Genomic DNA, 15,556 nt, shown 5'->3' with positions numbered 1-15,556 from the left:
AACAATTTGAAGATACTAGGTACTGCTGTAAGGTCAATTTCCTTTATTTTATTTATTTATGATACAAATGATGTACCTTAATAACATTAGTAGAATAAAATGAACTATTTTTTTCTCCAAATTAGACAAAGTCCAAGATAAAGCTTGTTTTTCACGTACAATCCTGATATAATTTTGTTTCAAAATAAACATGTAGTCAATACATTTTTAATCGAGAAGGCATTTCATAAATGAATTATAGTGAGACCCACGTTATAATGGCAGTGTAGGAAGATAGGAGAAAAGGGTTGCCAGATCTCAGCCTTGCCACCCAAACAGCTCATACTGGTATATATAATTAATATTTAACTGTTCATTATTGTTGAAAGTAAATTCGTATGGCTTTCGTTGGTGGGGATTCCCTTGCGGGAAGGTCCCACCGCCTGAATATATAATTTAAGCCGTCAATGGGCCTTACGACTGTCATACTTCAGCCGGGACTGACAGTTTAACGTGCCCATCCGATAACACGGGAGTGATCTGGTTAAAAAACTTTTGGTATTGAGAGGGATTGAACCCGGGATCTCTATGCTGCTACGCAGGCACTCTATCCACTAGACCACGGATCACTCCATTATTGTTGAAAATAGTTAATAATATTTTATTTGTCAAGAAAATATATTTTTTAAAGATGTAATAATAAATTTTCATGATTGAGATTAAATATTTTGTCAATTAGTTGAATTTCTATATTGTTGATAAACGATGTGGCAACATGCGTGAAAGAGATAGCGCCATCTGCTTTGTTGAACAATAGACAAAGATAGCAACACCATTGCAAATCACACACTGCCATTATAACGTCGACCTCACTATAGTTCACTCAATTTACCACATGAAACGATATAATGTTGAGTTATTTGGGAAAATTTGAAACTATGGAAAAAACTCAAACTTTCACTGTGGTAGTTTTGCTTAGGTGCAGAGAAATAATCAAATTTTCTCCACGATTATTTATAATTGAATTAAAATTATGAATTTGAATGCTAACTGTTGTATTTTGTATTGTTTTCAGGTGACTGCAGTAGACAGGGACCCCCCAGACAGCGGCGGTAGAATCATGTACACAATTGTCTCGAGTCCTGGAGAAAGGCAACAGAAATTCAACATAGACCCCAATACTGGCGTTATCACAACAAATAATTATGTACGTATTGTCCAAGGATAGTATATAGCTATCTATTTATTTATTTTTTTTATTTATTTATTCATTTATTTATTTATTTAGTCATGTACAATTAATTATTACTCTTATGTGAGAAGGCACAACAGGCCTTTGCCCAAAACCGTCCCTTCTCAAATTTTTATTACTACAGTCCAAAATAAATTGTAGGTTAAGCTACTATCACTTATTAAAATAAAAATTCACACTTCAAAAAACTAACAAATCTTCAATCAAGAATAGATATCATTAATAACTAAATCTCACAGAATTAGAAACAATTATCTATCAAAATATCTACTTTTCGAATAAAACTGGAAAATTTTGAACCAAAAACTTCACTCACTATTTATGAACTGGTTACTCTTATTTACCTACTATCTATTACATATAGATACTCTACACTTTTTCATATAATAGATACTATATACTATTCTTGCGTATTGTCAGTCATTGTACAAGCCTTGAAATGTCACGTTTTCCTTCCCTAGATAAAAGTTTTCGCCTTTATCTAAATAATGTCATCTCCCGATTTGTGAAAATGACAGTATTAAATTAAAGTCATCAAATTTCTATCTTTGAATTCCAGCTTATTTATTTTCCGTGAAATATTGAGTGATTTTAGTTTTTCGACTCCAGTCTCTCATTTCTTGTTTGAACTAATCCTTTAAGAATTGGCTACTTGAATTTTCAATTCTTGGAACCCAAGACTTGAAAAAGTACTCAATTCCTGTTTGATGGAAGCCTAGAAGTTAGAAAAATCTGAGCTGGAACAGTGTTGATATTAGTATGTTTACATATGAGAAAAGCAATATTTCATTTCATATTGTTACTGCGAATGCAGTTAAATGTTGGATCTGCGAGTGCTAATCATTGAGGCATGTGACGAGATAACCAAGGATATGTGTCGCCGAGTCACTAATAACATAGGCGTTTGTATTGAAGCAGCTATCAGATAAGAAGGTGGCCATATTGAACATTTAATGGCCAGAAACTAATCTCCAGGTATACAGTAGACAAGATTTAACTCTCTTTCCTGTTAAGGGCTACTTGTAATATACAGTAGAACCTCTGTATAACGAAGTCTATTATCCCGAGAAAAAATTCGCTGTAAAGAGGTATTCGTTATCGAGAGGTTGTTCTGTCAAGAAAACTGGCATGATCTTATGGATCTTATAATATAAATCTCGGGCAGTAATTAAATGAATATGGTTCATAAAACATAACATCGAAAACGTAGATAGTGACATTTTGTGAAATGTCACACATTTCACAAAATTGAAATGTATGACAAAAGCAAATGATGGGAGGATGGGGAAATCCAGCATTCCCGTTCTTCATTCATGAATGGCGAGTTCTAAGAATTGAAATGTGTGACAGAAGCAAGGTTGAGAAAGTCCAGTTGTTTACCTGCCTGCTCTACGAATGAATTCTTGGAATTCTACATTTCCAGTAACTTGCATTCAATTTCCGACATGTGTTTCAACCTGTATTGACTGTCTACCACTCTATCTTCTTCCCACTTGAATTGCCATTATTTTTAGTCTATTGACCTTTCTGCTGAAACTAAACAATTCCTTGAAAATGACTGTCTGCTTCCTATACACACTACATTTTGTATGTTGAAGTGAAGAGAAAACTTTGTTGTTTAAAGGTCCGAAATTCGTTAAATAGAAGTAAATTTAATAAGCAGCCAAAACTCTAAAATGTCATGGAACCAGGTAAAAATTCGTTGTGTAGAGGATTTCGTTAAGTGGAGGTTCGTTATAGAGAGGTTGGACTGTATATAGAAATACAAATCTCAGTACCCTTTTTGAATTATTTTATCACAACATGTTTCGAACATTCATGCCATTTTCACTTGAAATTTTTATTTCTATTCAAGTTATATATAATATTTTTGTATTGCTTTCACAATAAACTTTCTATGACAAAACTAAATGTTGGATCATATCGTGCGCCACTCTGTATACTGGAAGTCTATTCTCAAATTTTAGCGACTCGTTTCTCCTTTTTTGTTTCCATCTATACTTATATTTTCATTTATTTTTTAGATGTTTGACCGAGATGAGCCAACGAGAGAGAAAGAGGTGTACTTATCAGTGCGAGCAACGGACAATGGCCGACCGCAGTTGGATGATGTCTGCACTGTCAAAATAATCATCGAGGATATCAACGATAATTCACCAGATTTCGATAAAGTGGTCAGTATTTTACAAACTTTCCAACCGATTATGCAATAATAATAATAATAATAATTACCATGGTCGAGGGTAAAACACGACCAGAGGAGTTTATTTAAAAACTAGCAGGTAACCCGTGCTCCGCAAAGGTCCATTTTAAAACTATTGACAAACTGAGAACTTGATGTAATGAAATTTTGAAGAATTTAAAACAGGCCTTTAACCATCCTCAGTTAATTAAGAATTTATATGCAAAATTTCAAGTTAATTAGTCCAGTACTGTAGTTCAGACATGATAATGCGTCAAACATGATTTTCCTATCTTGTACGTGTATAAGCAAGTTCTTTGCTTTATTATAGATATATAGCCATTTTGATTACAAGAAGCATGTATAAGCTACGATTATTTACAAAATATTAATATAATAGATTGACTATTTGCTGATTTGAGAAAAATTTGGCCCCCACTTTATATGCATATGTGTCGGGATGCGACATAGTTGAGGATTTCATGCCAAAAAATTAAAAAATCTTGTAAATATACATCTTGCAAGTCATTCGAATATATGTAAATAAGACTTGTATATTATAGCTTAATATAATACCTTTTTCAAATAATTTATGTTCACGTTCCATAGAATTTAGAAAATTATCATTTAATTACACTATTATCTCGAATAAAATAAATATAAATATTATGTTGCTCCCAATTATCGCATTCATAATACATCATTAGGGAACCAGTGACTTTACAAGAAATAAAAATGCTTGAGTGCTTTCTTTTTTCGGTTCTTCACAAGGTGATTATCCTTCAAATAGCTAATAGCTAGAGGGATTAAAATATATTTTTAGGTCTACTGTTTTTATTGAAATTGTAATTTGAAATAAATAACTTGTCAGATCAGTACGAAATTAATGACAATTTTTCTAAATTCAAACTTCGATTTCTTCAGTTTATCTTCACAGAACTGGACCAATAACTGTAGTGTTTCAATGTATCATGGTTTCAAGATAAAACTCATTGAAAAATATTATAAAGAACCGTATTATGCAATACTATTGTGCTATTATGAATCGTATTCAGCAATAATTTAAGATATTATTGTTAGGATTCGGTTTTCAATTATTTCTTTGTTGATACTTAGGTCTTACGAGGATTCACGTGGAAGGTAGTTGATAATACTATCATCACTGCATGATTGTATTTTTTACAATTTATTGATCAGTAGCATTTTTGTTGAAAATATTTCTGTTGAATTTTCAGTTGTTGTTTGTAAGAGTGTGATGTAATTTTTCCGTTGGTTGATAATTGTTACAAAGCACGATACCGTACCTATTTTCCATGTTGATCATCAATTTTGCATTTTTTCATTTTATTATTTAATTTCAACCTTCCAAATTTGCAGTGATTCTTTGTCTGATATTATATTCATATTTACTGTACTTATATCATACTCTATTGGAATTATAGTTGGTTTTTTGGAATATACCTAATATTCATGTCATGATTCACAGTTTGCACTTGAAATTTGACAGAGTACGAAAGTATATTACAAAAAATTAATCGAGATTTTGAGTGATTTGCCTTATCAATTTTATCCACTTCACGATTAATTATATTTTGAAGCAATATTTTAATCGCATTTTGGAAAAATTTTTGGCGAAAATTCTCTAACTCTTTAATGAATCAACTTTACCTATATATTGTATATTTGAACAAATTTGAATAATTCTGTATGTTTTTCGAGTGAGCAGATTCCAAACTAACTTTTTCGATGTGAATTTGAATAATCGGTTTATAAATAAAATTTACCTACTTTTCAACTTTATTAGAAGATTGTTTTTGTTTGTAGTTAGGAGAAATTTTGAATAAACTTGAAGATTGTTTGAAATATATTTTGGTGAAATTCTGAATTATTTGCTCAAATAAATCAACTTTACCTACTTCTTAAAAATTGTTGTAATTGTTATTTGGAGATTTTTTCAATAACTTGCTTTGATGAATCAACGTTACCGGTACTCGAATATTATTTCAATCGTATTTTGTAGGAATTTTGGGTAATTTTCTTCGACAAATCAACTTTACTTACTTGAAGATTGTTTTAATTGTAGTTTGGAGCAATATCTTAAGGAAAATTATTTGGTATTTTGCTACAATTAATCAAATTTACCTACTTAAAGATTGTTTCAATTGTAGTTAAGAGCAATATTTAATTCTATTTTGGAAAGTTTAATAATTTGCTTCAACGAATCAACTTCACCTACCTGGAGATAAGATTGTTTAAACTGTATTTTGATTAAATCATGAATAATCTGCTCTAATGAAACAACCTTTTTCAATCTACCTTCTTAATATTGTAGCAATTGTACTTTAGAGCAATATTTTTATTCTATTTTGGAGAAATGTTTAATAATTCGCTTTTAACAAACAACATTTTCTACTAGAGGGCTGTTCTAATTGTATTTTGGAGCACCTTTGAGTAGTTCTCGTAGTTTTCCCAGAGAGAAAAATCCGAACTAACTTTTTGAATGTTTTCTTCCCCGCCGCAGAGCTACACAGAGTCCGTCCCACAGGACCTTCCAGTCGGCCAGGAGGTAATGCGGATCTCGGCGACGGACATCGACGATGGCAACAACAGCATCATTCACTACGTCATCGACCCGGACCTCAACGACGAGCATGCCGACCAGGATGCCAAGTACTTCCGCATCGACAAAGCAACCGGCAGCATCAAACTCAACAAACCTATTGATGTCAGTTGGTCACCGAGTTGGGGCACCGAGCTTCGCTCGTTATTTTTATTTATTGATAAACAGAACACAATTCTCTAAAATGATAGTGTTTATATATTTCATAGCTGGCTATACGTCAGCTTATGAATTTCGGGGATGCGATATTTTGATTTTCCACAGAATCACTCGCTTACTTTTTACTATCCACAGACGACGAAAGTCTCAGCTGTTTCAGCCAGTGCAACCGGTCCGTAGAGTTGAAACTATTTCCCTGAACAGACCATTTTACAATATTGGTAGCTAGAAGGTGAATTATTCATGATAATATTATGTAGTTACATTCTTCAAAGAATGGTTTAACAAATGCATGATTTCATCAAACTATATGTATTTTGAAAAAAATGTTGCATTTCAAAAAAAATGAAATAAATAAATAAAAATCGAGTTATCTCGTTGTATTTTCATATAAATTCAACGGTTTTTTTCTAAATTCAACTGAAAAATCTCGACTACAAGTTAAATATAAGTTTGATGCAAGCAGAGATGAAAGAAATAATCACTATAGGTATAATAATTAGGTATAGTTTCCTTTACTCTATGATACTGTGACCTGATTCTTTCCATTTTTAAATAATAATTGTTCTATTCCATTATATATTTTCCTATGAATTCACCTATTTTATCCTCGTTTAATTCAACAAAATAGTACCGACTACGAGTTGAATCAATGATAGCTTTTAGAGCTCTCATTGTATTTTCCTATCAATTTAATTGTTTTCAACTTCAATACTCATAATTCTTCCCATTTCCATACAATTGAACTATTCCAAAATTGAATCAATGATACCTTTCAGAGCTCATTGCTCTTAGAGCTCTCATTGTATTTTCCTATCAATTTAACTGTTTTTCAACTTCAATACTCATAATTCTTCCCATTTCCACTTAATTAAACTATTCAATGAATTTGTCTTAAATATTAAATATATATTATATTTGTCTTAAATATTCACTAATTTTTATATCTTATATTATATTTCTTATTTTTATATCTTATATTTGTCTTAAATATTCACTAATTTTTTTCGTTTTCCGATTTCACAGAAAAGCGCCGGCTACAAGTTCAAGCTACGAGTGAACGCGACAGACTTAGGGTCGCCTCCGAACCACGCCAGCATGAAGCTCTACGTGGCAGTGGTGGAGTCACACAAGAAAGCTCCCACATTCACCTATATCCAATCTTCCCCCATTATCATCAAAGAGAACCTGTCCGACTTTTCCTACCATATCGCCACCTTCGAAGCTGTGTAAGTTTCTCAAGAATATTATTTATTTATTCGTGGACATAATCACAAAATTTATTAATTAAAAAATCTATATTCAACCCTAAAGGTGCGTACAGACTTACGCTCTGCTCCACAAACGATCGTTACGCAAGATGATCGCAGGTCGAGCAAGAGCAGAACGCGAACAGAGAGCGTAACAGAGCAAGAACTTGGAAAGTTCCTCGGGCGAACTAACCAATAATCGCGCATGCGCGGTTAATACTTTTGTTGCATCATTTATGAGCATATAAAATTATCAAAGTTAATAATTAATTATTAAATCATTAAAATGAGATAATGTAAAATTATAAAAACATTTTTAATAATAGGTAGCCTACCAGCATATTAGAATTTAGGATGAAGAAGGCAAACCACCTGGCTACCATCTGGAAGCCAATCCACTTGTCCCAACCACGCCTTTCACCTCACAAAAAATTGTCAGACATGACCTTTTTAGTAATAAAACATCAACATAAATGCAACAAACATAATAATATTATCATCAATTTATTATACAGGGTAAACCAGCCCACGTTGGGACACCAAAATTCAAACAGCTATAACTTGGACAAAAATAAAAAAATACACATTTTTTAATTTTATATTTATTGTATTTGCTTACACTTTCATCCTTGAGGATGGCAACTGCATTGATCGTCAATTGATTTTTTTATTGCAAATACAAATTTTTGGGGAGTGTCCCAACCCGGGCTTCAGATCGGCCCACGATGGGACATCCCTTGCCCAGGTTGGGATATTGAATTAAAAATTCGCAATTTATTATTTTTGTTAATTTATAACATTCTATTATAATTATTGATAGTATAAATACATTATTTGAAATTTTTTTAGTTAAAACTATTACCAAAAGTCATGTGCATAAAGTGTGTTTAAAATGGCTACCTCTGAAGCTTCATTACAGGCTATAATCATATATCATATTTATTTATGATTTATTTCATTGATATGTAGCCTACATTGAGTAAAATAAGATTCAGAAGCAATGTTCATTGTTATAATATGAGCATATATCATGATTGCAGTGTCCCAATGTGGGCTGTCCCAAGGTGGGCAGATGGTCATGGCTTTGTTTTAGACAGAATAACTGGATTAAAAATAAGAGTACAATAATGTTCTATATGTCAGATATTCATAAAATAATACAGAATGCATATTAGCTGTAAGACCTACCTTAAATCGTAAATGTTTAAAGTAAAAATTAAAATTCCTCTTCTCAAAAAAAACTTTGTGGTTACAAAAACATGTTTTTAATTTTTTCTTAATAATGACTGGTGCTACATCTGAAATAACTATGTCTGTAATTAATGCTATAAACAGCTGATAAAACATCGCAGTTGTTGCCAACCTAACACTCACTAATTTCCCACAACTTGAAGTGTCCCAACGTGGGATTGTCCACCCTAAACATAATTTATATTATAAGGCTACCCAGCAATCAATCCCCTGGTCAGAATATTTTTTATTTAGTTTTGTCACCCGATCAGCTGGAGTGAACGTTTCACATCATTGTGAAGTTATATAGGTTATAGCGAATTCAACAATACGACAAGCGCGCGATCATCTTTCGAACATATTAACTTTTAATCAGCTTTTTATATCTGTATTTTCACATAAACGGTAAGATACAGATATAAAAAGCTTGGCATCAGCTGATTAAAAGTGAATTGCTCATGTTCGCGGCGCGTATATCTGTACGCACCTAAACACGCTCCGATCATGAACGTTACGCGTGATGTTACGCAAGGGTTCGCTAGAGGTTCGCAATATGTTCGAAAGATGATCGCGCGCTTGTCGTATTGTTGAATTCGCTACAACCTATATAGCTTCACAATGATGTGAAACGTTCACTCCAGCTGATCGGGTGACAAAACTAAATAAAAAATATTCTGACCAGGGGATTGCTGGGTAGCCTAATAATATAAATTATGTTTAGGGTAAACCATCCCACGTTGGGACACTTCAAGTTGTGGGAAATTAGTGAGTGTTAGGTTGGCAACGACTGCGATGTTTTATCAGCTGTTTATAGCGTTAATTACAGACATAGTTATTTCAGATGTAGCACCAGTCATTATTGATACGCACCTTTTGAAGCGGGTATATCTGTACGCTCCTTAAGATATCGTCCTTGATTTAATTCTAAAGAAGTAATTAAGATTGTAATAAAAAATAAACTCATCAACTATTCCTATCATATCGCCACTTTCAAAGCTGTGTAAGTTGGTCAAAAAGATTCATTTAAAAAGTTATATTCAAGCCCAAGATGTCGTCCTGATTCTGAAAAGTAGGTGGTGAAGAGAAGGTTATTGTAAATGGTGATCACTTATTAGATTTCCCAATAGGTAATCCTAAGGTATCTGAGATTGTAATCAAATTGAAAGTAACCAACTATTCTCACCATATCGCCACTTTCAAAGCTATGTAAGTTGGTCAAAAAGATTCATTTAAAAAGTTATAATCAAGCCCAAGATGTAGTCCTGATTTTGAAAAGTAGGTGGTGAAGAGAAGGTGATTTACTTAGTAAATGGTGATCACTTATTAGATTTCCTAATAGACTGTAATCCTAAAGGTGCGTACAGATATACGCGCCGCGAACATGAGCTATTCACTTTCAATCAGCTGACTATATCTGTATTTTTACTGAAACGGTATAAGATATAGATATAAAAAGCTTGACATCAGCTGATTAAAAGTGAATTGCTCATGTCGCGGCGCGTATATCTGTACGCATCTTAAGGTATCTGAGATTGTGATCAAATAAAAACTAACCAACTATTCCCACTTAAATTGAGATTTTAATCGACGGTGATATGGTTTCTTGATCCATTCCGAGCTGCGATGTATTAACACACTTTTTTCTATGTATTTTAACACGACATACAGTCAAATATTTATTAAGTAAATAATTAAAAACTTTTACTTACTGACTGAAGTACTTTCGACCGTCTAGCGATCATTTTCAACAGACTTTTCCTACCATATCGCCACTTTCAAAGCTGTGTAAGTTGCTCGAAAAGATTGCAATATTGCTCTTGAAATAAACATAATGTATGTCATTCAGTCTATAGTGTAGTCAATGATGTAATTCTAGATTATATTCTGAATAAAACAAGTTAAGACTGAGATTAACAAGTTGTTGAATAGAAGACACAAACTAATCTGTGTTCCTAAATAGTGCGAAATTTCAACTTTTTCAAGCAAGCACATGTAAAGCCCCGCAAACACACATCGCTTATTGTTCGTACGGTATTTTTCCGTGCTTATAAATTCTATTAGATTAAACAGATGATTTCAGACAGATGCTGTTTGTCAAGCTCCGTTTAATCTGATAGAATTCATAAGGAATGCAAAAAATCGTACGTACAAAAATCAATGTGTGTGTTTGCGGGGCTCTACTGGATATATATTAAATTTGATAGCCTAGTCGATGTAGAGACATATCTAGTGTAATGAAAAGTTCAAAATTTAGATTTTACAGCGTTTAGATTGCCATGGAATAAAATCTTGAACAATCATTAGCACAATAAATTGTCCATTTCCAAACCATGTTAAAAGATTGAAAAATTGACATTCTATCTCTGTTGAAGTTCACTTTGTTTCAAAGAGACACTTTGCTTCACAAAACACGAATTCCAAGAGTTCCGTCATGGAAAATAATATGAATTTTGATATTGAAATTATTTTGTTGGAACAAGACATATTACAAGTCATTATTCAATGATTTGTTCTCATTTGTAAACTGACCTTTATAGTGTTATCCTACCTCGACCCTGTCATAACTAATTTCCCAATATTAACAGCAATTTTCTGTGAAGATTTGTCATTCAATATTTTTCCCATCATTTTTCTTTCAATGTAGGCCTATACTATTTCTTTTGGCCTACAGGTTGTGTTAGAAAGTACATCAATAATGAAAACACAATTTGAAATTGTCAACCACTTTTTATTATTATTAACTTTTATAAACCTTTTTTATAAATTTTTATAATAAAACGTGGTTGACAATTCAAATTTGTGTTTTCATCAGGTATGGAAAAGTACCACAACATCACTTACAACACAACTGTAAAGTAGATCAATACTAGCCTGTTAGTAGCCTATCTGCCGAACCTAGTGTAAATATTTATTTTATCAAGTTCTACTTTCTATTTGGGAACATTTTCTTCCAATATTTGTAAATTCATAACATAATCAGCTATTTAAAATGCAGTACAAGCAGTGCATTCATTTATATTGTATACCATTGTAAATAATTCCCCTAAGTAGGTAGTTCCATAGAGAAACAATAGCGTAAGTAGATATCCCATGGTATAGGGAGTTTATGTCGTAACTTTTACTGTTATCTCAAGCCGATAGTCCACGTAGCTCTTTCCCTTGAAGCTGTGTGACACTGGTAGTCTCTCATATTGTACCGATCATACACTCTCACCCCAACAAAACAGTAAAAATCGACACTAATCAACAGTAAACGTTACGACATAAACTCCCTATACCATGGTATATCTACTTACGCTATTGTTTCTCTATGATAGTTCTAAGAAAATTCTCAAGTAGAACATTTTCATAAATTTATAAATATTTCAATTAATAATGTAGTGAAAGCTCTCATTCCTTTATTAATTAGGCTGCAGCTATGTAGGGCTAGTCCACAGTTGTAAATATTTACAAATATTTGTATTGTACTCTTGTAGTTTTGATAGAATTCTCAGATTTGATACATCCATGCTTCATTCATTCATTGTAACGTTTTTTCATTCATATCATGCTGGATTCTGACGAACATGATCTGCTTTGAAATAAAGTGCTTGGTAAGAACACATCCCTCATATTATGTCTGTTGTTTATGTGTTTGTGATGTTAATTGTAAATGTTTCCACTCTCTACCATAGAAATCATTGATCCTTGATAAATTCAATTTTCCTTCAATAGAATTGAATATTGTTTCTTATCTTGTGTTTTGGATTCCCCTGTATTATATGTGTTCCATTCTATTCTCAAATCTCAATAGAATTAAATTTTGTTTCTTGTCTTGTCGTGTGTGTTATGTTTCTCTCTAATTTATGTGTTCCATCTCCTCCTCAATTTGTTGGTATTTATTTGCATGTTTGTTGCAATGCTTCATCAATTCGTCACATTATGCTTTGTTGAACATACATATCATGCAATTTCATTTTATTACCATGCTTTATCATAAGTTCCCATTCATCATACAAATATATCTAAATAATCCGTCTTGCTGAAATTGAAATTGAACGTTTTATCATCATTTGTAACACATTATTGTATTATTATACCATTTATAGACAATTTAGATTATTGAGTGTTATCCAAAGTCTTGCAAAATCGCTCTCTTCCGTCTATTTCCATCATGTTTTGATAATACACTAATAAACATTCCAATTTATAATGAACACAAAAACAAATAAATATTTTAATGTTTACTAATATTCCAATGGATTGGAATTGGAAACCAATACATCCATGATTTGCATAGAATTTTGTAAAAAAAACCTAGGCTGCCCTGTCAAGGCAAGATGAATTGATCATTTTTTATTGAAATTTCGATGATTTCAACATGCAATTTTGTCGTACAGATTGTGTACAAGGCTGATAATTTATATTATTACTATCATTCTAAAAAATATAGATTCAGTGCAACAGCGAGATGGATATTAATTTATTCTATTAATCAGAGCTTCTTCGCTAGTTTTACTATATTATTTTGAACAAGTTTCATCCGTTCTATATTCAATAAAAAAAAATTATATTCAATAATAATTGTCTAGTGCTAAACTCATCTCCCCAATTTTATTCATGAAGAATACGCTTAAATTATCCCACGCAACAAATAAATGCCTTTGTATTTCCTATTAGTGTTAACCAATTTGTTAATATTCACCAAAAATTTATTACAAAACTGTAATAACGTGCCACAATTCCTCTAAGATCTTTCAAAACCAAAATTCAATCGTCATAAAAATTCCTTGCATGGAGTGATATATTCAGCATGATTGAGGATCTTATTGAATAGTAGTTATTATAATATTATTATTGAGGACTGTTGTATTAGTATAGGCAGAGAAAACTCATGAGATTTTATTATTCTAAAGGCTAATATAAATTCAACTTGGGTGACTATTCCAATATAATTTGTTTCCTATATTTATATCTCCCTCACTCATTCAACCATGACTGAAATCAGGACCTCCTAAATACTTTAGGAGGTCCTGCTGAAATATTCAATAAATTCTTCTGATTACCTACAATATTGAGTATCGACGTTTTAAAAAGGGTTATATTTCATATTATTCTCTTCTTGTATTCATTCAAGGTATTATAATTCAAAAATTAATTCTCTTCTATAATTTTGCCTGTAAATCATTTTTCCAAGCCAGTTTAAACAAAGCTTTCACCAGAAAATGAACTTTCATCCAATAATTCTCCACCCCAAAAAAGTGTAGATTTCCAATAGTAATGTGAAGATTAATATATCGCACGGTACAAATTGATGGAATATTTTATTTTTCTATGCTCTGTTATCTGAAATGAATAGAAAATTTATCAAGCTTTCGTTGTATTCTAGAATCGGTCTGAATAGGATGAATTGCTTTCTATTGTCTCTGTTAGAATAATGATACGTTGTATTCTAGAATCGGTCTGAATAGGATGAATTGCTTTCTATTGTCTCTGTTAGAATAATGATACGTTGTATTCTAGAATTGGTCTAAATAGGATGTGTTGCTTTCTATTGTCTTTGTTAGAATAATGATAGTAAATATCATGTATTGAAGAATGATATACAGCTAAGGAATCAAATTCACATATTTAAGCTTTTTTATTTTCTATTTATTGATGGCCTTGAACCCTCTTGATGGTCGTCGATTCGAATATTATTCCCAATTATAACAACATATTTTTTGTTTACATCTTGTTGAAATTTTCTGTTATCTATCTAGATTTTTCCTGATTTATTCATTTATTGTCACTTTGACAGGTCGAATACAGACGAAAAAGCGCCTGTCTTTGAATTGGTGAAAGGAAAGACGCAGCAAACGAACAAGGATGACACTTTCCGTCTCTATGTGGATGGAAAAAAGGCGTACATTCGGCTCGGGGCTTTCCTCGACTATGAAACAAATCCTGAGTATACGCTCACTGTCCGTATTCAGGTGAGGTTACAACTCTATTCACTATCTCATAATATTGTAATTTTTGAAATGTTTTATGTAAACAATTCACTTGCTCTATGTCTTATTTCACTAGATAGAAATGTTTTTCAAACTTTTCAGAAGATTTGATTTATTTGACTAGATCTCTATTGATTGAAATATTGATAATAATCGTATAAAATCTTTTCGTTTCTAGATCTTGAATAAAAATACTAAGAAATTGTCAAAAAACACAGATTTATTGATAGATAGAAAGACCGGTTTCGGTTGTTACACCATTGTCAATCTCTGAAAAACTAAAACTATATACAAGAGCAGCAGAATTCAAATTCTATGAGAATTATCATAGTAGGCTATGCTCATGAGCATATAATCTCTGAAAAACTAAAACTAAATACAAGAGCAGCAGAATTTAAATTCTATGAGAATTCTCATAGTAGGCTATGGTCTTGTATTCAGTTTTAGTTTATCAGAGATTGACAATGGTGTAACAACCGAAACCGATCTTTCTCTCTATCAATAAATCTTTGTTTTTTGACAATTTTTTAGTATTTTTATTTGATACTAATAATTACCACAATATCAACTTCTCAACTACACAAAAAGATTCTAGATCTATTGATTTATTGGACTATATATACTGTAGGGTGGATCATTGATTATATATTCACTATAGTTTATAATTTCATGCAATCTAATGAGCCTAATAGCTATATAATTGTGATGTACTATTGAGGCTTATAAGGATATTCTATTATACTCTATATTCTATTTTCTATTATAAACCTCTACCTACATTCACGTTATAGAATCAGCACCTGAGTAGCATTAGTTAGCTATCCTTGTCTGTCATTTGAAAAAACAGATAGCTTCATCCTTCTCCAGCTTCACACGGTTGCCAAATCGTTAATAAATACCATGAAGATTATT

At 31.9% G+C, this 15,556-nt stretch overlaps 1 protein-coding gene across 3 annotated transcripts in view; it reads left to right on the top strand.

The window, feature by feature from the left end:
- LOC111049323 (DE-cadherin) overlaps positions 1-15,556 on the top strand; it is a 477,993-nt gene that overhangs the window by 421,125 nt on the left and 41,312 nt on the right. For all 3 annotated transcript variants that reach the window (XM_039426678.1, XM_039426677.1, XM_039426676.1), the window contains 5 exons: positions 1,055-1,186; positions 3,256-3,405; positions 5,935-6,138; positions 7,219-7,421; positions 14,452-14,626. In XM_039426678.1, the coding sequence (XP_039282612.1) occupies positions 1,055-1,186; positions 3,256-3,405; positions 5,935-6,138; positions 7,219-7,421; positions 14,452-14,626 (864 nt within the window). The remainder of the gene's footprint in view (positions 1-1,054; positions 1,187-3,255; positions 3,406-5,934; positions 6,139-7,218; positions 7,422-14,451; positions 14,627-15,556) is intronic.

Source organism: Nilaparvata lugens, chromosome 4 (genome assembly GCF_014356525.2).
Source record: "Nilaparvata lugens isolate BPH chromosome 4, ASM1435652v1, whole genome shotgun sequence".
Classification (NCBI taxonomy): Eukaryota; Metazoa; Arthropoda; class Insecta; order Hemiptera; family Delphacidae; genus Nilaparvata; species Nilaparvata lugens.
The sequence above is the reverse complement of the archived record's forward strand: the minus strand, read 5'-3'. Positions and strand labels throughout refer to the sequence as shown.